Genomic DNA, 21,239 nt, shown 5'->3' on the forward strand with positions numbered 1-21,239 from the left:
TCATGTGAGCCGATCCTGGTGGTAGTGCAGCAAGGGTCCAAGTTTCACCACCTAGAGTTATTTCGCGGGCACCCATTGCATTTTTATTTCATCAAAAGGACATATTTTTATTTATTACTGTATTGTATTATTGCATTGTATATATTAAAGTTTTCTATTACATAATATGTTAACAAAGGTGACGCTCATGCCAACAGTTTTAATTTAAATTTAGCTCCCCATAATTAATGTTTGGTAGACACATAGGGTATACATTGATCTGTGCAATTAAACAATTAAAACTGACAACGTCTGAAAGATCCTGAGAACGCAATGATGAAATAACTTTAAAAAAAAGAATGCCTGTTCTGACACGCATGGATTACTATAAAATGCACCCATATCAGAAATTGTACGATAATTAGTTTCGATAGTTCATTGCACCACCAACTATATAACGAAGTGTTTATATATATATATATATATATATATATATATATACAATATTTCATAAAAAGTTGTTTCGTAGTAAAAGAGTTGTTCTTGTTGACATAGGACACACGCACGCTGCAGAGACATGTGGCTTTTTTGAGGAATCGTCGCCGGTCGCAAGATTAACACAGAAGGCACGGACGACAGGAGCTCAACCCACGCATATTAAGCACACCGATACCAAAGCAAGATACGGACGACACGGGTGTAACCTGTGCCACACGAGCGAAAAACCATCGTACATTCGATGCTTTCCGACTTAACACAGTTACAACGCGCACTGAAACATCGCACTACAATTACTGAGGTTGCAGTTGATGTTAACGACAGCAGGGAGTTATCTAAAAGGAAGTGACGGCGCCGGTAGTCCAAATAATTGAAGTCACGCCACAGCGACGGCTTTAAAAGGATCCGATAGCCTGATCTCAAAGGCCATGCTTTTGCTGGCTGCAGACGCGAGAAGCGATTCAAAATTGAAAATACGTCATAAATGTTCTTTCTACGATAAACTATAGCGTAAAATATAGACTTTTCGGTGGTTTGTTTTGTCTCGCAACATCTATACGTAGTTGGGCACAACACGGCACTAAACATGAGTGTATAGATAGCATTCTTGTAACGTCACGGAGCCATCTCTCACCGCGCTGGTACCCAAAGATGGCGTCTGCGATGACGTCAGTGCAGCGTATTATCACGCCCACACTGTTTCGCTTTTTGACGGCGATTGTTTTTCACCGGCTTATCAGTGTTATCGCTCTGACGACGCAAGACGCGCCTGTCGTGGCGGTCATGCTGTCGTGTTTCTTGCCCTTAAGCCGCTTCTCGACCTGCTTCTGCCCAAAGTTGACGTCTGCGATGACGTCCGTGCAACCTATCTATTGGTTAATATTCTAAGCATCACGCAGGCCACGACTGCCTCACAAGTATGCAGGTGGCGCCCTTCGTCCCGTTGTCAGACAGCCGCGTCACATCAGGGGGGAGCTTTGCGCCGATCCTCACTCTCTTGCATGGGTGACAATTAAAATTTGGAGTCTGATATCTCGGAGCACAGACATGCTAGAAGAATTCTTCCAAGTGAAACTCCGTAGAAACACCACTACCCCTCTAACTGTTCAATACAAACATACCCACTTACGGCAGTCAACAAAAAGTGAATTATTCAATTTTAGTTAATCGGGCTGCTGATAGCGATAATTATGATCTGACTTTGTGTACTCCTGGCCACATAACTTATTTGAACAGGTGGTCCTCGCGTGCCTCCCAGTGCGTTATTTTAAGACAACCATAAAGCTTAATTTTGAACACCCTGTAGATTATTCCCAAAAAGTTGGTGCACCCCTTTGTCGCACAAAAACTTACTCATACTCATTTATACCAAGAACATCTGAAGACTGCAACCACCTCCTTGCCTCCATCGCTGCTATCTCTTACGCCAAGGATTTCCAGACAGCCACTAAAACTAACATTTGTTCTGGCCCCTGATCTCTGTAAAGCCTTCGCGCGACTGAGAGCACGAAAATAAATAATTAAATAAATAAATAAATAGTTAAATAAATAAATAAAAGTTAAATAAATAAATAAATAAATAAATATTTCTGGGAGGAAGCAACTGTGTGTGTTTCGCTATAATTGAGTAGAGTTCTGCCGTCCGCTGTACGCTGTCTGAGTTTTATTTGGGCTCATTTTGTGTTCAAATCTGTGATTGAATGCATGTGCTTTCTGAGAGCTGACTTCGTCTTCACTGTAAAACTAGTAGCAGCACGCAAGGGACAAAGCAAGGGATGGTGCGAGACGCAATACGGTCGCTGACTCGCAACTGAGTTTTTATTGGGAAAGCATCCATGACAGGAACAATATGCATGCGCCTGACAATGCGATAATACACGAATCAGTGTACAGACTACTATAATCAACCATAAGTGTACAAAACATCAGCATCATGCACCATGATTTACACTCAGCTTATCGCCGTGTCTACATTCTTGTTTATAGTGCATGCATATTCTTACTGCAGTAAAAACCTTGCGTTTCTTTTCAACATACGCCTCTACCCACACCGGTCTCGGTGTACAGGCAGTGCGCACGACATTTATGCTCACACAATTATTGTTCGCGCAATTTTCCACTTGCGTTACTTCTTGTATTTCGTGTGTCTATGAAACCTGATTTTATATTCCAATGCCGCTTATGTGACCTCTCTGGTAAGCTGTCCTTAGGGCATCTATATCACCTGGCTTCGTTGGACTTTTTCATTGTTACCTTCCCCTTGTTAAGTGTGGACTTGTTCGATCGGTTTTAGTGGGCATCCATACCGTGTGTAAAGGAGTAGCTGACGCCACTTAAAGCAGTTAACATCTAAATATTATGTACTAAATTAAGAAAAGTTGCTTGTGGCAGGAATTTACTCGGGGTTGGCATGAGTGTGCCACTGTTTTGCGTACCGAGACCAGCGTGAAACTTTTTTGCGTCGAAATTTTTGTTATTCAGGACTGAGTACTGTGACACGACAAGCAGAAAAAAAACGAGAACTAACGTCAGGCATTTATTTATTAAAGCTGCCCTTAAAGGACCTCTTGTTGAGGGTATTACACAGAACCAATACAAAGTTATATTAGTGTGAATTATACTGTGGTCATACACACACGATTATATACACAAGAGAACAGGATGAAACAGGTTTGTAACACGCTTTTCACACAATTTCATCGATCATAACGTACACGATTAAGAAAATATAATGAACTCGGCTATAATACAATTCTAGCTAATACACAAAATAACAACATTAATTACACAACTGGTATACAGGTGACGGGCACTGGGGAAAGACTTTAGTTAGTTTATTCCAATCAGCTATGATTTGTGGGAAAAAAGAGTAGTGAGATGTGTCAATTCTTAGTGAAAATTAGTGTTAGAGAATGAGGATAGTGGTGTGGAGTAGGTCTGATTATGAAGGGGGATACGTATGTTGCGGAGGCTAGCTTTTGATTAATTAAGTTTGAAAGAAACTCTAGCCGACTTTCCTTTCTTTGAATTTGTAACAGATCAATGCCGTTTGCGGTAGTCTTGAGTTTGTGGCGTAGCAGTCATTGTTTTCGGAAAGCGCCAGAGCAGATGTTCTTTATCTGAAAGTTCTACTATAAGTTACACGTTATTGTTGGACCTAAGTATGTATACCAGGCTACTTTCATTAAAGGTGCTGCAGCCAAATTGTTACTCTAGTCTAGGGGGACGTTTTTGCGCATTATGGGGACATAGACACCTTTAGTTGCATTAAGAACCATTCCATATTGCTCACAACATTTTAACACATTGCCTAAGTGACCGTTAAGGTCACATTGGTTGCTAATGCAGGTAACTTCTCTAGACAAAATACAGTCGTTAGCAAGTAGACGAACTTTGTACTGTAACTGTTTGCTTGGTGACTATGATCCCAAGCAAACGATAATTCACAAATTCACAGTGCACGCATATACAGAATGCCTAAAATAATATGGTAGGATAGGCACAGGAAATGGATGTATATATATATATATATATATATATATATATATAATTATGTATATATATATATATATATATATATATGTTACATGAACCACACACAAACATAGTAATTTTAGTTATTGCTTGGTAAAGGAGGACGCATTAAGCACGTAGCCAAACAGTGGTACAAAGATAGCTAACGCATAAAGTACACAGCTAAAGTACAGTAAATTGAATAAGAATTGAACATACAATTAAACATAGACCAATCTAGTTAATAAACACACTTTGTGAACAACAAACCAGTGGAATATTAATCAGGGCTGGTTGCCGGTACGTTATCATGAATGAGGTCTTGAAATCTGCCTATGTTTGTTTCTGTAGCGATGTGCGATGTCAACTGGTTCCAATCCTTTGATGTGCGCGCTATGAAAGATTCAGCATAGTGCTTTGAGCGGCACATTATCTGTTTGAATTTGTTAATTATGGCCCCGGTGAGAAAAGGTAGCTGGTCGATTGCAGGAAAAGCGTCCTCATCGAGGGACGTGGGATGTTAATGTTTATAGAAAAGTGACAAACGATCAAGTTTACGGCGATGCGAAAGCTCTTGCAATTTGAGCAAGATTTTCCAAAGAAGTGACAATAACGATAGGTGAGTATTCATTGTGGATGAAGCGAACAGCAAGGTTTTGAAGGGCTTCGATGTCGTTAATAATGCAGTGTTCAGAAGGATGCCCGATGGTAGGTGTGCATTGGATTTTAGGTCGGATTAACGTAGTTTAAGCAAGTTTACTAAGGTGAATAGGCACCTGTCCATTGTTACGTGTAAGACGGCCGATAAAACGACTAGAGGAAGCAAAGTTTGTGTTAATATGGTAATCCCATGATAAAACAGATTGTAAATGAAGGTCAATGTTAATGTCAGCTCAACAGAGCTATCGTTTAATTTGTAAGACGGCGGTACAATGCAAACACGTTTAGCAAACGACAGCATTTGTTTTGCTATAGTTAAGTGGCATTAGCCAGGATTAGCACCACGAAATTATCGTGTTATTCGTGTTAAGGTTGTATTGTAATATGAGCTGGTCGGTAAAGCAGGATACGGTACGACATATGACGCAATCATCGGCGAACAGTCCAATTCTGGATGACAATGAAGATAGAAGACCAATAATATAGAATAAAGCTAGTAACGGTCCAATCATACTACCCTGGGGGACGCCAGAACTGACGTGTCCGAAATATAAGGTAGTGTCTTTAACAGAGGTGAATTGCACGCGAGGTAAATCCTTTATCCATGCTAGAACGTTAGGTTAAATGTTAAGCTTTTCAAATTTGGTCAGTAGCCGGTGCTGTGGGAAGCGGTCAAACGCTTTTGAGTAGTCTAGGAAAATTACATGTACAGTCAACCACAAAAGTTTGCGGACCACGCGAGCGCGTGCCAGACTGCCTATCCGCGCCACCTAGCGGTACGCCACCTAGCGGCGACAGGGGCGCTCTCCCGGATATGAGCCCTCTTGGTACTCGCCTGCCTGTTAATTTTTTATTCCCGTGCATGACATTGTTAGTTCGTTGTGTTGACGCAGAGCGCTGTCTGCGATAAGACCGCCACATATCTGGCTTGATAGCAGTATCGGAGCAATCACTGCAACCTTTGTCGACTGGTGTTCCAGTGGGTAGATAAGTTTTACGAAGCGCTGCGACGATTTTTTTACGCGACGTTTACTGGCGCACTTTGGTTGGCAGCATCTTGGTCCAATGAGTGTTGCTGCTTCTGCGTCTTGAGAGAAAGGGTAGGGAGGTGTTTCACTGTCATCAAAAATAAAGAAAAAGCGGATGCATAGAAAATTTTCTTTCACACATAGGCGCATCTTCGCATCAGTCGCTGAAAACGTAGTAGACTTGCTTCAGGCCACGTGGTGATTGCCTATTTGGAAAGATGCCGCTGCGTGTTTCACTTGACGAAAGAAGGCACATTGTGCGTTTATTTATAGAGGGAATACCTCAGCGCGAAATCTGCCGCCGAACCAACAGGAGCCGGACTGCCGTGAATAGGATTATTCAAGCTTTCCGCGACGATGACAGATTCACAGATATGGAGCGCAGTGGGCGTCCAAGGGCCACGACTGAGGAAGAGGACCGCCTGATTACGGCCGCCATCGTGGCTGATCCTTTTCAAAGTGCAGAGGATATCCGAGAAGCGCTCTCGCTCACGGTATCGTCTGAGACTGTAAGAAGAAGGCTGAGTGAGCTTGGCCTGCAGTCTTTCGTAGCAGCACAGAAGCCCTGCCTCTCAGACAGCCAGCTACAAGAACGACTCATGTTCGCTACAGCAATGAAAGATTGGACAACAGAGAAATGGGGAGATGTCATCTTTAGCGACGAGTCAACTTTTTCCACGCGCTGGGACCAACGGAAGCGGGTTTGGCGTCCACTAAACTGCAGGTGTGTTTACAGTGTATTGGCAGTTAATTCACGAAGCTAATTCTGCATCACAACATGTTTCACGTAAAATGAGCTTTTGGACATTACGAGATTTTTCTGTAGTGGTATTATGTTGAAAACATTAACGATTGTTTCATAGTACTACTTACTCTGAAGCTAATTAAAAGCTGCCAGTGGGTCTTTCAGTACTATCTAATGATGTTTGCACGTTTTCTATTGCAACTCTATAACAGCATTATAAAGTTCATACGCAAGAGGAATCACAACATTTTTAGACGCGCCGCTGGAACCCAATTGTATGCTATTTCTTGCAGATATCTGCCTAATTACACACAGAGTGTTCTATCCAGTGGACGGTGTTCCGTGAGCGTGTGGGGAGCAATCAGCAAAGATGGCCTTGGTCCCCTTGTGCGTCTGGAAGGGCCCTTCACTGCGTCACGGTAATGCGGCGTCATCACTAGACACCTCGTTCCGTATGCGCTGGACGGTCCCTTCAGCGACGGCTGCTATTTTTTTCAACACGACCGCAGCCCGATCCATAAAGCACGTATCGTCCAGTCATTGCTAGAAGAACATGCTGTTTGCCAGCTTGAGTGGCCTCCATGTGGCGCCGACTTGAATCCCATAGAAAATGTCTGGGGCATGTTGAAGAAACGGCTGTCCACACGAGCCAACCGCGGCCGCACGGCCGATACGCTGTGGCAAGCGATCGCACAAGAATGGGAAAGCCTGCGCGGTCGACCGAAGATTACTGAATCTTTGTACGAGTCGATGCCCACACGCATTAATAAGGTGCTAGAAAACGGCGGACATTTCACTTCCTACTAGATCATTGAGAGACCTATGTTTCATGACACTTCTGTAAATGTCTTGTGAATAAATTCATCCCCTTCAGACACGAATTATGATGCACTGTCTGCAAATGCGTCAAATGCGCATGGCATCATTTCAAGACGCTGAATATTACATTCCAAGAAAGAAGACGAAGCAATGTGCTGTTTTGTGCGAGCTTCAGTAAAAAAATTAATTAGCGTATAACTCATTATCTAATTATTCTGAAATCCGTCAGCTTCAATGCTTGCATAAAAAGAATCAACTATTAGGCCCGAAACGCATGCACACTTGCTTTTTCGGTTGTATTCGTGTCGACCGGAGAAAAAAAGTACTCTTGACGTTGGTCTTGGAACGCGGCACGTCGAACGATTGTCTAACATGTAGTGTCTCCAGCAAAGTGATCATCTGCAGCAATACGCAGGACAATGAAGTTAACTGACCGCTAGTTGTCCCATCAGGAAGCGGACACGAATGTGCACACTGAGTTTTAGGTCATTTGAAGAAACACGTGGCGTGGGACGCGCCTCCGAATTTCGAGTCCCCAAACGAGGACGCCGTGTCGCAAAGGGTTATAAAAAGAGTCATCGCACCCGATTATTTCTTATTTTTCTAAATGTAACCACTATAACAGCGCGGTGGTTCGGGCTTTGCGCAGCAAAACCTGGGGGCAGGCGATCAAATCCCGGCCGCTACTGTCACTTAGCGATGGGGGAGGAACGGAAAAATTCTGCCTACTGACTAAGCATCTGTGTCCCATGGCTGCCTCACCGCTCACTCACGCACTCACTAAAAAAAAAAAAACAGCGTGGCTACGCGAAAATAGAACTGATAACAGCCGAAGAATACGCGGTCTGATTACTTGTACTGATATTCTGCTCTCAAAATATAAGCAAGTAGCCCTGGCTAACAAAGAGCGCGTCACGTTGAAAGAGATAGGTAGAAAATATTTGCGCACAGTGCGAAAATAGACAGGCCATAGATTTAAGGAGGGATGCGTCTTCAACGTAGCGCTGCTGTCGATCGCTGGTGACGTAGCGGAAGTGTCGCGAAGAGGCTCTTGGCCACGCGCTCGCGTGGTCCGCAAACTTTTGTGGTTGACTGTACTTGCAAACCGGCGTATGTGGAAGTATCAACGTCATTGATGAAGCCGGCAAGTTTCGAGCTGTTGAGCTCACGCGCATGCGTCTGTTTTCACCAAGCGTTGAAGCCGGGCGAGCCTGTTCGCCGTGATAATGTGCCGCCGTATTGTTATCTACGACGCGGTTTTGTTTCCCTCGCCTTTCGTCACGGCGAGGCTTTTGAGAAGGATAATGCAGCCACGTCGAGGGCACTTTTCAGTATCATCCGGCGGCAGTTATGGCGGATTAAAAACGTACCTCGTCCGGCGTCGTGTTCCTGACTCGGCTCGGAGCCCTCCTCGGCTGAACGTAACAGTATCACAAGAAGATCCTCTTCGAAAACCGTGCTGGTATTTGAATATAATATGTTTTTTTGAGGTAGTTATTTACCTGATAATGTATAATGTGTTCTAGAAGTTTACAGACAATACTGGTTATTGAAATGGCAAGACAGTTGGCAGGAGAAGCCCAATCACCGTACGCATATATCGGGATAACTTTGTCTATTTTCCAGTCATTTGGAATGGAGAGAGTTGCTAATGATTCTGAAAAAATTGCACAGAACAGTGGAAATAAGCTTGAGGATATTCTTTTCAGTATTTTATTGGTGAAAACAATGTGACCCGAAGCAGACGAAATTTTTTGTTTGTTTAGCAGTGAAAAAAAAGAAGCTGGCAGATCCCACGCCCTGTGGGAATCGATGTTATGCGATGCAGTGTGCGCGGAGCCACCAAGTTAACGAAATGACCATGAAAACACCAAGACGTAGGCGGCTTTTTCATGACCTACATGACACTCATATCATGACATTCGCGCCATGATTCCTCAGGATACCTTTTAGCAACGCCTAGGAGACCATGATCATGACTATGACTTCAACCATTGACCTTTTGCGTTTTCCTTCACTTAGTCGAGTCGGACATGCTGCCGTTGCGCCACCGAGTCATTAAGTACCACATCCGAAACCATTCCATTGGTTTTTGAGTGTTAATCTTTTTTCGCTGAGTCATTGTAATTTTCTGAGTTATGGTCATGACTATGGCTTCTACCATCACCCTTTAGTGTTTCCTTCACTTAGTACCCACGTCAGAACCCACTTCAGTGGTTCTTGAGTAGTAATTTTTTTGCTGACTCATTGTCAATTTTGCTGACTCATGCCTATGACTATGACTTCACCACCACCCTTTAGTGTTTCCTTCACTTAGTACCCACGTCCGAACCCACTTCAGTGGTTCTTGAGTAGTAATTTTTTTGCTGACTCATTGTCAATTTTGCTGAGTCATGCCTATGACTATGACTTCACCACCACCCTTTAGTGTTTCCTTCACTTAGTACCCACGTGAGAACCCATTTCAGTAATTTCTGAGCGTTAATCTTTTTTCGCTGAGTCATTGTAATTTTTGCTAAGTCATGCTCATGAATATGACTTCAACCCCTATCCTTTAGTGCTTCCTTCACTTAGAACCCACGTCCGAAGCAATTTCAGTGGTTTTTGAGTCTTAATCATTTTTTGATGAGTCATTGTCATTTTTGCTGAGTCATGCTCATGAGTATGACTTCTAGCTTTATCCTATAATGTTGCCTTCACTGAGTGCCCACATTCGAACGCAATTTAGTGGTTTTTGAGTGGTAATGTTTTTTCGATGGGTCATTGTCATTTTAGGCGACTGTTTTATGACCTGCATGACACGCATATCATGACATTCATATCATACCCTATCATTTATGTTCGTCATACACTGTTGTCATAGTATGCCAATTTTAGTAAATATCAAGTTAACGATATGACCAAGAGATGTAGGCGGCGAGATAGATACTGTCAAAGTGGCAAATGCTCGCCAAGAAATGCTTCGCATTTAAAATACCCGTTTCAGTGAGGATAATCTTGGGTATATGTACAGCTACAAAAAAATTTAGGCGGGGGCGTGAAGCGTTATTAAATACTGATGCTAAAATATTGTGAAGCATTTGAGCGCACTCATCATGAGAAAGAACAACATTATCACCTCTCATGTTACTACGAATAATATCATTTGGGTTAATGACACGCCAGATCTGTGAGGGTTATTAGAGAGCATAAATTACAGGTCATGGTTAAAACATGGGAGCTGGTTAGTTACGAACAACAGCCAATACTCTTCATCGCATCGCATACTTTAAAACGCTTCCACGAATCAGAAAGTAGCTGCTTGTTTGTTTGCCAGTACAATCTTTTTATATTATTGTTAAGGCGCCGTAGTTTAAGATTGAACCATGGTACATGACTGAGGTTCTTTATGTATAATATTAGTATCAACTTATCTAGTAGGTTAGTTAAAACGTTTTTACGTAAATTAGTTTTCTTCAAAAGTGTGCGTTAAATGCCCAGCGCGGTAACGGTCAGAAGAACGAGGGTTGAGAACTGACTTCTGTAAAGTTTGACGTGCTGTAGCATCGCATTTTTTTCCTGCAAGAAAGCACTGTTCCTCGAAAAAAAAGCACTTCATCGTGTTTTGGTGATCGAATTACGTGGAGTACTCTGTCACTTGCCTCAAATCTCATCTCGAGATTGTCATGCTAACGGTTTAATCCTGCCATTCGCGCTGAACTTCTCCATCATTAGAATTATTGCGTGAGAGCAGGTGTATTCGTGTATGTATGTTTGTTCTAAAAGTTCAAGATCCATAGGCACCAGGATGACGGTATAAGAGATTGCAGTACACAGAAGCGGCTATGCTTCTGTAGCTCAACCGTGCGTTGCACACCACAATTACCAGTTCTAAGCAGAGCGCTTGTTTTGAAAATTCATGTTTTTGAGCACGAAAATGAGTGATATTTTCCTGACCAGTGACAAGAGGAAGGACCGGTAATGATGTGCGCGTTCTCTCCCTCGTTGCAGCTTCGGCTCCAAGTTCTTTTTCTTTTCCTTTCGGCACAGACGACGATCATCCAGGTGACTCCAAGCAGAATCAGGGTTAATGCTTGAACCTTATACATGTTGTCGTAGCAACCTGCCTTGTCCCTGAAGTATCCTAAAGAAATAAGGAAAGGCAATACCCTTCATACTAAGATGAAGGCAGGACATGGATATTACAGAGTATAATATTATCGACACAGTTATCTTTATTAAGAAGATATATTTCCCTGCGACGTTTAGTCATCAAGTTTCGCAATTTTTTATTATAATACCTGTTATTTTGCTGGGAGGTGCTGTTTTCGTACGACAACTCTTTACGTGTTTTGTAATATTTTGAGTACTAACCCCGCTAAAATAAAAAAAACGACGTTGCGCTGGCTTCAAGACGTCCGTCATTCATTTTTTCTTTTGATGTAAATGTTTCCACAAGAGAAGTCATTTATTACTCGTCATTTATTTATTTTCCTCAACTTTCTGAGGAAAACGCTGTTTTACGCATTGAGCACAAAGTTAACTGGAACGCCCATGCATTTCGTCGGACACTTTGAAAATTAATATCTCGAAACTGGTCCAGTCCTGAGAATTCGTTCCAAGTGGATATGCCTTGTGAACTCAGCAGCTATAATTCGTAGATTGAATGATGTGCCGTAAAATAATTATTTAAAAGGTAATTAGGGTAATTATGTTAGTTATTCAGTTAGGCGTTTTGATTTCCCGCGGAAGTAATGGCCGCCTCACCGAGTAGTATAGATCAAGAGCTTTAATTGTGCTATCTGCCACAGACAATTTTTTGAAATTTGTTGCAGCTAAAATGAAATAACGTACACGTGATTCATATACACCTTTTCTTGCGATTCCATTACGCGAACGGTAATTTTAGGGCTAAATAATGTGCAGCTTTATATTAAATCACATTACCAACTTGGCCCCCTTTTAAAAAAACGTGAACGTTTGCTGGCGTCCGTTATTATTAGTCGTTTATGTGTGAATTGCTAATTAGAGAAGTGCTTCGGGAAGAGGTCCACCAGATGCTTGCCGAGAAATTGAAACAATGCTTCTGTAGCTCGATAGCGATGGCCACATCGGACGTTGATGCCAGTGAATCTCCTATGGGTATATTTTTCCTCCGTTTTTGACGGGCCTTATTGGGAGTGCCTTCGCAGCCCACTCAACAATGAAGCGCTGCGATAGAGCACCCAGAACCGAGCTTCGCGACATTGATCAACCACAATCTTGTGCGCAAGGTGTTCGTACATCACGAAACAGTCCTTCCCTTCAGCGCGCACATTAAGGGAGATTAGCTCAAAACATTTTGAAAACCACTTGTTAGGGAAGATAACGCGTCACGGGCTGCAGTGGGTGCATTGAAAGAGGCAGACCAGCTCACCCCATTTACGATATTTCTGCAATGATAATAAAAGTATAGAAGAAAGTAATGGTAATGTAATCGGTTAGTTTTTTATAATTGTTCAGTTACTTTCGTGGGGTACTATTCGGAAACTGTAATCAATTACATATTTGTAAAAAGTATTCGTAATCTGCTACTTTTCTTTTGTTACCTGTACAAGCTTGATACATTTAAACATTGCAAAAGAATACAAATTCCATAGTGCGAAAATAGCCACAGTTCTACGCCCTGCATTTAGTTGACCAGATTTATTTAACGGCTTCACGAAAGATTGGCGCCGCATAGATTGCAGCATGTGCCCTGGACCTGCACACTTGTTTTGTGTTAAAAAGTATATGTTGTGAACTTTTCTGCACCATAAGTTTTTGGAGCGCGGTTTAGTACAGAACGCGACATAAGGTTAAATTTTTTATGCGGCTTCAAACATGTTCCTGTTTCATTTTAGTGGGACTCTCTGGCATTTTTTTATATAGATTTCTGACTAAAGCAGAATTGAAAATACTTACTGCTTGAGCCTTATATTAGTCGTAGGTCGAACGCACGGGAGTTTATGGCACATGCTTCACGCTTATGTGAAGTGTATTAAGAATAGTTTATATTCACGCCGGTAGCCCTGGATACATTATTTTTATTAGTTTGGAACAATGTAAGGGGTATTCTGACGATACGAAGCCAGATCAACAAAACATATTTGTCTGATAAGTTTCTTCAGAAGCACACAACGCATTGTCTATGTCAGCTATTTTTGCGAAGGTTACAATTTTTTAATGGTCTTGGAAGAAGGCACATTTGTAGTGTTTGAGTGGGAATGCTCGTAAAGGCAGATATCGCTTGCTCAAGAATTGCAATTTAATATTCAAACATTAACAACATTTTACTATCTAAATGTTGAACTAATTACTTTACGGCACACATGGGAATTGTAGGAAGACATTTGTTTTGAGATATTATGTCCAAAATGTGCGAAGAAATACATTGGCGTGTGAGTCATTTTTGAGCTTTAATACATAAAATGGCATTTTGATAAAACAGTGGATAGCACAGCAGTGGCTTTTTATCGCAAGATTGACGGCCGATATATTGGCACTGGCGTCATACTCAGAATTTAAGTTGATGTGCCTTCCAGTCTCACCGGCTACAGTTCGTAAAATGAAATATGTGTCCTATTGCAATCAGATTAAACTACTAAAATCTAATTAGAATAAATTCATACGTCCATTCGGCATTCTGACTACTTCTGCAAGTGATTCCCAGCTCTTCGAGTAACTCAGCTAAATGAGTAGAATTGTTCTAGTTCCCACTGCCAATGCTGAAAAAAATTGCCTGTCTACTCAAGAAGACCCTGTAATATAGGCATACCGGCTGGCCGCCGTACTTACAGGCCACCATACAGGTTACGTTGATGATATGCTACTTATCTGGGCACGATTGACTAAAACGCGCTTGGGCTGCTGAGCACGAGGTCGCGGAATCTAATCCCGGCCATGGCGGCCGCATTTCGATGGGGCCGAAATGCGTTAACACACGTGTACTTAGATTTAGGTGCACGTTAAAGAACCCCAGGTGGTCCACTACGGCGTGCCTCATAATCAGATCGTGGTTTTGACACGTAAAACCCCATAATTTTGACTAAAACGCGTAATAATAAAAAAGGGTGGACGGTTACCAATAACTGACACCTGAAAGATTCACTGACAGCGCACGTGGTATAAATACTAGCAGCCAGACCCTTGAAAGCGCAATTACGATACACAAATCTCAGCATGAAAGGAGGGTTCGCATGAGGCGTCCTCCATTGAACTACACTGACATACAAACAAAATACAAGAAATAAAAGCGCAAGAAGAAACAACAGGCAAGTAAAGAATCATGTGGCTGGTTGGTAATCGGTATTCATTAGCGTTACATTATTGAGGGCCCAAAAACGCCCAAGACTACCATGCTTGCAGCTGCAGCTGCTAGAATTTGTTCTGAATTAGGTAGCAGAGAAACAACGTATTGCTTAAACGACCTAATCAAATAACAGGGTTACAATGTTTCTTACAATGTAACAGCTAATCAGAACGAAGCGCAATAGTACTTGTATACTTCTTCAACCTATTTATAAAACAGTGGCAGATGTGGAGCTTGAGACCATCAAACACTGATAAAATTTCGCAAGGCTTTCTTGCGAAATGTGATCTCTAATAAGTGCTGCAGTAGCACCAAGGTGGTTGTTTTATACGGGAGTGGACTCTACCGTACATCACAAAAGCGCTGACCGGTGAGATTCAGGCAAAACGAAAGATGAACTGGCTGTAAACTTTGCTTAAGAAAACTTGCGGGAATAACGTGCTTTGGTGTAAATAAGAGATAAAGGATTTGAGCTTACCAATGAATAGCGGGTTCAATAAGAACAATGGACCCGCCACTGTTCCCACGATGCCGTAGCCGATCGGCAGCCTCTCAAGCCCGATGTACTCGGCCATGAGAGCGGGGTAGAGGGGAATACCGCAGCCTTGGAACAGTGCCACGAACATGCACACGGCCAGCAAGGCGGCGTACGACGAAGAGAAAGGCAGCGCGAACATGCAAACCGCCATGAGCGAATAGTTGAGCATTGTCAGGGTACTGCGGCGTATGTATCCACGGTCGGCCAGCACGGGCAAGCCCAGACGCCCCACAGTGTCCGTGATAGAAAAGAGCGGCACGAGGTTCACTGCGCTGGCAACTGAAGAACCCCGGTCGACAGCAAAGTCCACAACGGTTGTCATAAACACGCCAAAGTTGAAGTATAAAACTATGTACGTGAACAAAATGACGTAGAGCATGGGACTCCTCAACACCGTTATGCCGTATATCAAACTAGCAGGGTTCGGTCCTGTCTTGTCGGTGGTTGCTTCTTCGCTAGGAGTTTGTGAATGGTTACTGTCTTTGCTTCCAAGAGTAAAGACGCCTGCTTTCTTTTCTGCATCCGTCGGTTGCTCGTGCTCGCTGTTATGCCGAGTCCAGTCTGGATTTTTTAGCAGCAAGGCCAGTGCGGTTGCGTGCATCGTGATGCCGCCGAATATCAGCATGCTTCCTCGAAAGCCGTAGGTATTGGCAAGGAAGAGCAGGAGCCTGGGAAAAATGAAGGCAGATGCCGTGCAGCCGGTGTACATGATGCCGAGAGCAAGACCTTTGTACTTCTTGAAATGCTGATTCACTAAGACGTGCAGTGTAATGAACGTGGTACCAGAACCTATTCCTGGAAGGGAAAGGAAATGAAACAATGATTTCGTTCACCGTTTGAAAGCACTGCAAGAGACTGCTTATTCAATATAGTGACAGAAAGTTTGCAGGTCGTCTATTTTATTCATTTGTTTATTTCAGATAACTGCAGGCCAGTAATATGCCCAAGCTAGAGGGACTAATTCACATACGATTAAGAGCAACTCGCACACAGAAATGATCAGCATCGTCTACCGGTTAGGTCAGCAATATGAAAACACTGAGAATATTAAAAGTGGCGATCCAGTGCAGCTGCATAGCTATCAACTTAAGAAACAACATGCGGTTAAGAATTACAGTGTTCTGTATGTCGCAGAAAGCCTTGGAAGAATTAAAATATTACCAAAATAAAAAACTTATAGTAAATAAAAGTTTACACGTACTCTATACAAATAGAAGTGCAAGTAAATGGAAGCACTTTTCAAAGGTCGTAAAACACAGTTACCTGCAAGGTTACAAGCCTTCCAGCAAAATGATTATTATACTGCAATATTACCATCATCACTCCCCTTCAACATTCACGTCATTAAATTCCCGCGTTACGCTATGGGAGCGCTTATTGTGCACCGCAGCGCTGGCGGAGATGGAAGCGCACCAGAACGGTTGCGAAATGTATGCCGGATGTATACCACGATGGGCGTGCAGTGTCTGCGCCGACTACGGCGCAAGGCCCGACTGTCATTAGAGGCGTGTTAACATTGCCGGCGCAACTAGCAATTTGCCGTTCCGTTTTTGGTACATTGCTGGAAAATCGAAACACCAACAATTTTGAAACCATTCCAATGCGGCGTTTTCTTTCCAGGTTAACCGGAACATGTGACAGCCGCATAACTGAGACTCGAAAACGTATGATTGAGAGTGATGCATGCTTAGAAACGGGCCACGGAGTAATTGCACGTCGCGCTCCAATCGATTACGCGTAAAAGAAGCTCACTGCTCCTCGAGTTTGTGCATATCTCCCTGTATGGTGACAGTAATGCTTCGTGACAGCTACAGTGCCTAATCTTTGTTGCATGCCTTCGCGTCGATCCAATTGCAAAGGCAAGGGACATACCAGATAAATGGAAGCGAGCCATTTGGTGGCGGCAGCTTCGGCTCTACTTTTGGCTGGAAACACGTTCGCGCATGTGAAAAACACTTTGTGCCGACGACGTGGTTCATGCGGCGTGCAAGGTCGATTCACATAGGTCGCGCAGCTTCGGGCAAAAAGCGGTTCAGAACGAATTGTCACCGACATCAGCAAGGGTGGTTATGGGAGCAGCGATTGAAGCGCCAATATGTTTGGAGGGAACAAACATTGGTAAAGAAAAAAAGCGTTTTATAAATAAAGAGACACAATTAGATTCATTCAACGAAAATAAAGTTTCTAATCATTTTATAAACGAATGGCGAGAAAAAAGAGACAATTCTGTTTTACTTGATCATTAACAATAAATGCCGTTTTTCAGCGCCCACCGTAAGAGCGCCCACCGATAGCGGCGGGCGTTGAAGCCGCTATTACTTGCAATGCAATGCAGCACTTGAACTGTGCAGAAAGGCGCGCTCGTAAAGTTAACCTGTTACATACGCCCCCCTCACTTGTTGTGCTGTTTCGTTTGCCGACGTTTGTCTGAATTTGGTGACGCGGGTAGTCTCATTGTTTCTTAACCTATTCAGTCAAAAGCAGTAAGTTGCGACCGCCGGATAATTGTTTAATTTAGTTGTTTTCGTGCCACTACGCTGGCCGACGGGCTTGGCGTCCGACGAAAGGACGAGCACTCTACGCCCAAAGCGTTCGTCGGCCTCCAAAGAAAGTATGTTCTGTGCAGGGATGCGATTTCGACACCCGTACGGTTGACCTTTTCCTGCATCGCTTTCTGCGCTGAAAGGTCGCAACGCCCATCAAGTCGCTTGGCGGGGCATTTGAATATAGAGCTGTAGTGGCAGGCCTCCAAAAACAAATTTCGCGCCTTTGAGAACAAAATGACGTCACTTCTGTTTTTAACAGATATGACGTCACATTATTTTTTCTTCCGCCGGAAGTGTTCCCTCCTCACACAGATGGCGCTAAGCCCCATGAACCGCCGATGAACCACCATGTTTTGAACGTATGGGCTTCTATGGAAGCTTCGCTACCAGGTATATCTACCTTGCGGCGTGTGCACAGTGAACTAAACTATTTCGCTGCAAAGTCAGTTGCCTAAACGGAAAGCAGACGTCATTCCGCGCTTTCTGAAGGCCTGCCGAGGTGACTTGTCTAAGCCGAATTAAGGAAGAGGTTTGTCCAGTGACACGGTATCGTCAATTCACCTGATATCTGTTTGTATTTAGCCTATATTAATTCCTTTATGGCGACGACCATTCTGCCCTTTCGTTAGGCAAACAGACGGTGTAGCAAGGGGAGGCATAGCTAGCACAGATCATAATTTCTACCCAAAGAAGTTTTCTCCTACCGCGCCTTAGTGGCCAACTCAAGAAAATGAACCAACAAAGGTTTATTTTCTTCTATGCGTCAGCTTCATCTGGTTTGCTGCTACAAGTTCTTTATCCGCAGTGGTCACTCAGTGGCTACGTAGGTTCTGCTGACTGACACAAAGCCACGGTCCGAAGCCCTCCTCTCGGACAGCCTTCCTGACCTATTTAGGACTTGAACACCATTATTATGTGAATGTACTCAACGAAATTTATGGGGGAAAGAAAGATCTTTCATATGTAAACCATCCATATATTGCTTAGAACGAGCACGCGCGCTTTAAGTTCCGATCCAACTTGCACAAACCTACTTGATTTTCGGCAAAGTGGGACGTCGTTAACAAGATATGCTAAACTGGCAGCACGGAGGAAGGACACAGAGAACCGCTATTTTGCATATGCGCTTACCAAAACATTTTCTGCGAGATGTGCGACCTATTGAGCCACGTCCATCACATTGCTGTGGAGTGCAATTTAGGTACATAAGCATCCCATTTTAAATTACGTCGCTTTAAGTTCGTGTTGCATGTTCAGTCTGCTAACATACTGAAATAAATGTAGGAGGCACACCGTTCCTGGCAAAAAAAATTGCATCAACGCGCAGCACCGGACATTTATACTCTTCCACTTACGCCAGCTGCTACTTTATTTGTTGCTGACTTGTAGCAGAATGTGCCTCTCTTGGCACATTCTGTCCCTCTATGAAACTTTAGAGAAAATTTCCTATTAAGCTCAGGGGCAGTTATTTACGATTTTTCAAGCCTATTCCGTGACGCGCAAACGCCTCAGCAACTGTTTCAATAATTACATCAACACTTCAGTTCCAAAACTAAAATGGGCTTCAGGGATCATCTAACCAGCTCCACATAGTCGCACCCTATGAAAGTGCTGCAAGACTCATTTGGTCTAGTTAGTATGAATCTATACTAAAATGGGAATAGTGCGATAAAACTGGGCGAGAAAGAAAGAACGCTACAAGCGCTTGCTCGCAACTCAAAGTATAATTGAAAAAAAAAAAGCATTTAAGGAAGCATTACGCACTGCGCATCACGAAAATTTTCCGAAATTCATTTCGCATGGGTGAAAATAAGCAAAAAAAAAAGCACCCCAGAGGAATAAAGTAACTTCAAATTTTGGCTACTCCATCGTCTGTCATTGACATTTTATTCCGTATCTCTGTTTTTCTTTCTTATATAGTTGCCAACGTTCACCGTGCGTAGTAGTTTTCGTGCAAATTTGGTGACGGAACCGTTAGCACTGCTTATTTTAAATGCTTGTTTTGTTCGAATAAACTTTTAGTTGCAAGAAAGCCCTTGCTGCTTCCGTTCGCGTTTGTCGTTGTTTGTCGCGCAACCGTAATTTCGCCATTAAAGCACACACACTCATGTGATTTAAGGAGAAAACGGATGTCTGAGTCTTGCTTAGATGAATCTTTGCTGAAGCACTGTGAAGTTGAGTGCCAAGCACAAGTAACTGCCGGCCAATGCATTGCAGTCATGTTCCTGTCACCGACGCTATTTTATTTATCAAGCAAGATACATGATAAAGAAAGCACTACAATAAGATTCACCAATGTCTCTGCTCACCAAACAAGGCGCCCATGGTAAACGACAGCGACATAATGTTGGGGGAAAAGCTGCTCGCGATAAGAGACACCCACATGATGACGCAGCCTGCGTGCAGGACTGGAACTGCGCCAATCTTCTGGCATATTGGTCCCGCCACGAGCCCTGCGTTGACCGTCATCGGAAAAAAAAAGACGCTTAGCATGGGCTGCATCAACTTTCTATTTAATGGTGTATTTCCTAAGTCTACTTTGGACCCAAATGACTCACCGAGAAAAATAGATTAGGGGCAGACATATCTGCGATGACCATCCAAGTATGCGAATAGCCGGACTTAGCCCTGCTTAGCCCTGTCTAGCTTAATCCTGCTAAGCTAGACTCACTCGACAGGGTGCGCGTGTCGAACCATGCCAGGTTCAGTTTCCAGTGGGCACTGTCCGGATCCAAAGATTCATAGCAGCTCTGACCACTGCCTTGGTCAGGTGCTCCGGAGCCGCTGGGGACTTAGGGCCATGGGTTAATTGTAGAAGTCATGAGGGAGGCATGGCATATACCTAAATATATACGGAAATTTTCGGTCATGGACACTGACCCGGATTCTCTGCCCTTGACGCTGTCGTGCTAAAATGTTAGGCGTAACATTAAGGTACAGGAGGAGAGAGGTGGGGATCAGAAAACAAATTGGGATAGCCGATATTCTAGTTCTAGAGAGAATGCCTTACTCCCTCACACTCTCTCTTTCTATGAACAAGAGAATCTACTCTTAGCACTTCCAGGGGCATAAAGATAACACAATATTAAGAAAGTAATAACAAATCCAGAAATAAAATAATAACATAATGCCATCCAATAAATGCCATCCAATAAGCTGCATTATTAAATAAGGACTCTCTGAGGCGCCTCGCGCCTTAGATCTCTTCATACAGCCGATAAACCTTAACTTTAACTTTCAAAGCAACCGACGACCAATTTTAGTGATACCCGTTTTCTTTAGTGCTACGAAACGCTTACTGCTCAGACTGTCCAATCCTCCATTGGTAACACGGAAGACACAGTAGAACATTTTTTATCAAAATTATTTTACTTGCAATCGCGATCGTGTTCATGAAGGTGTGCGATGGGTTTAAACATGTTCGAAACAGTGATATTGTTATGAGCATGATAGCAAACTGTACGCCGGCATTGATCCATAGCAGATGACAAGCGCGGCCCTAGCTGTAAGAAAATAATATCTTGTTGATCAAGTCGATGATCATGCGGCTCATGTTTTCCGAACTGTTTAATTATTTCTATTATAGCTACAGTGCTTTCTTGGC

At 43.1% G+C, this 21,239-nt stretch overlaps 1 protein-coding gene across 2 annotated transcripts in view; it reads right to left on the minus strand.

Moving 5' to 3' along the window:
* Positions 1–11,103: 11,103 nt before the first annotated feature.
* Positions 11,104–21,239, minus strand: part of LOC119443900 (monocarboxylate transporter 9-like) — a 34,004-nt gene continuing 23,868 nt past the window's right edge. Inside the window, exons 3-5 of one of the 2 annotated variants that reach the window (XM_037708495.2) lie at positions 19,945–20,088; positions 15,030–15,884; positions 11,104–11,365 (exon numbers count right to left, since the gene is read on the minus strand). In XM_037708495.2, coding sequence (XP_037564423.2) covers positions 11,139–11,365; positions 15,030–15,884; positions 19,945–20,088 — 1,226 coding nt within the window. In that variant the 3' untranslated portion in view covers positions 11,104–11,138. The remainder of the gene's footprint in view (positions 11,366–15,029; positions 15,885–19,944; positions 20,089–21,239) is intronic. The other variant, XM_049663416.1, reaches the window with a different exon arrangement.

This window comes from Dermacentor silvarum, chromosome 3 (genome assembly GCF_013339745.2).
Source record: "Dermacentor silvarum isolate Dsil-2018 chromosome 3, BIME_Dsil_1.4, whole genome shotgun sequence".
NCBI classification, from domain to species: domain Eukaryota; kingdom Metazoa; phylum Arthropoda; class Arachnida; order Ixodida; family Ixodidae; genus Dermacentor; species Dermacentor silvarum.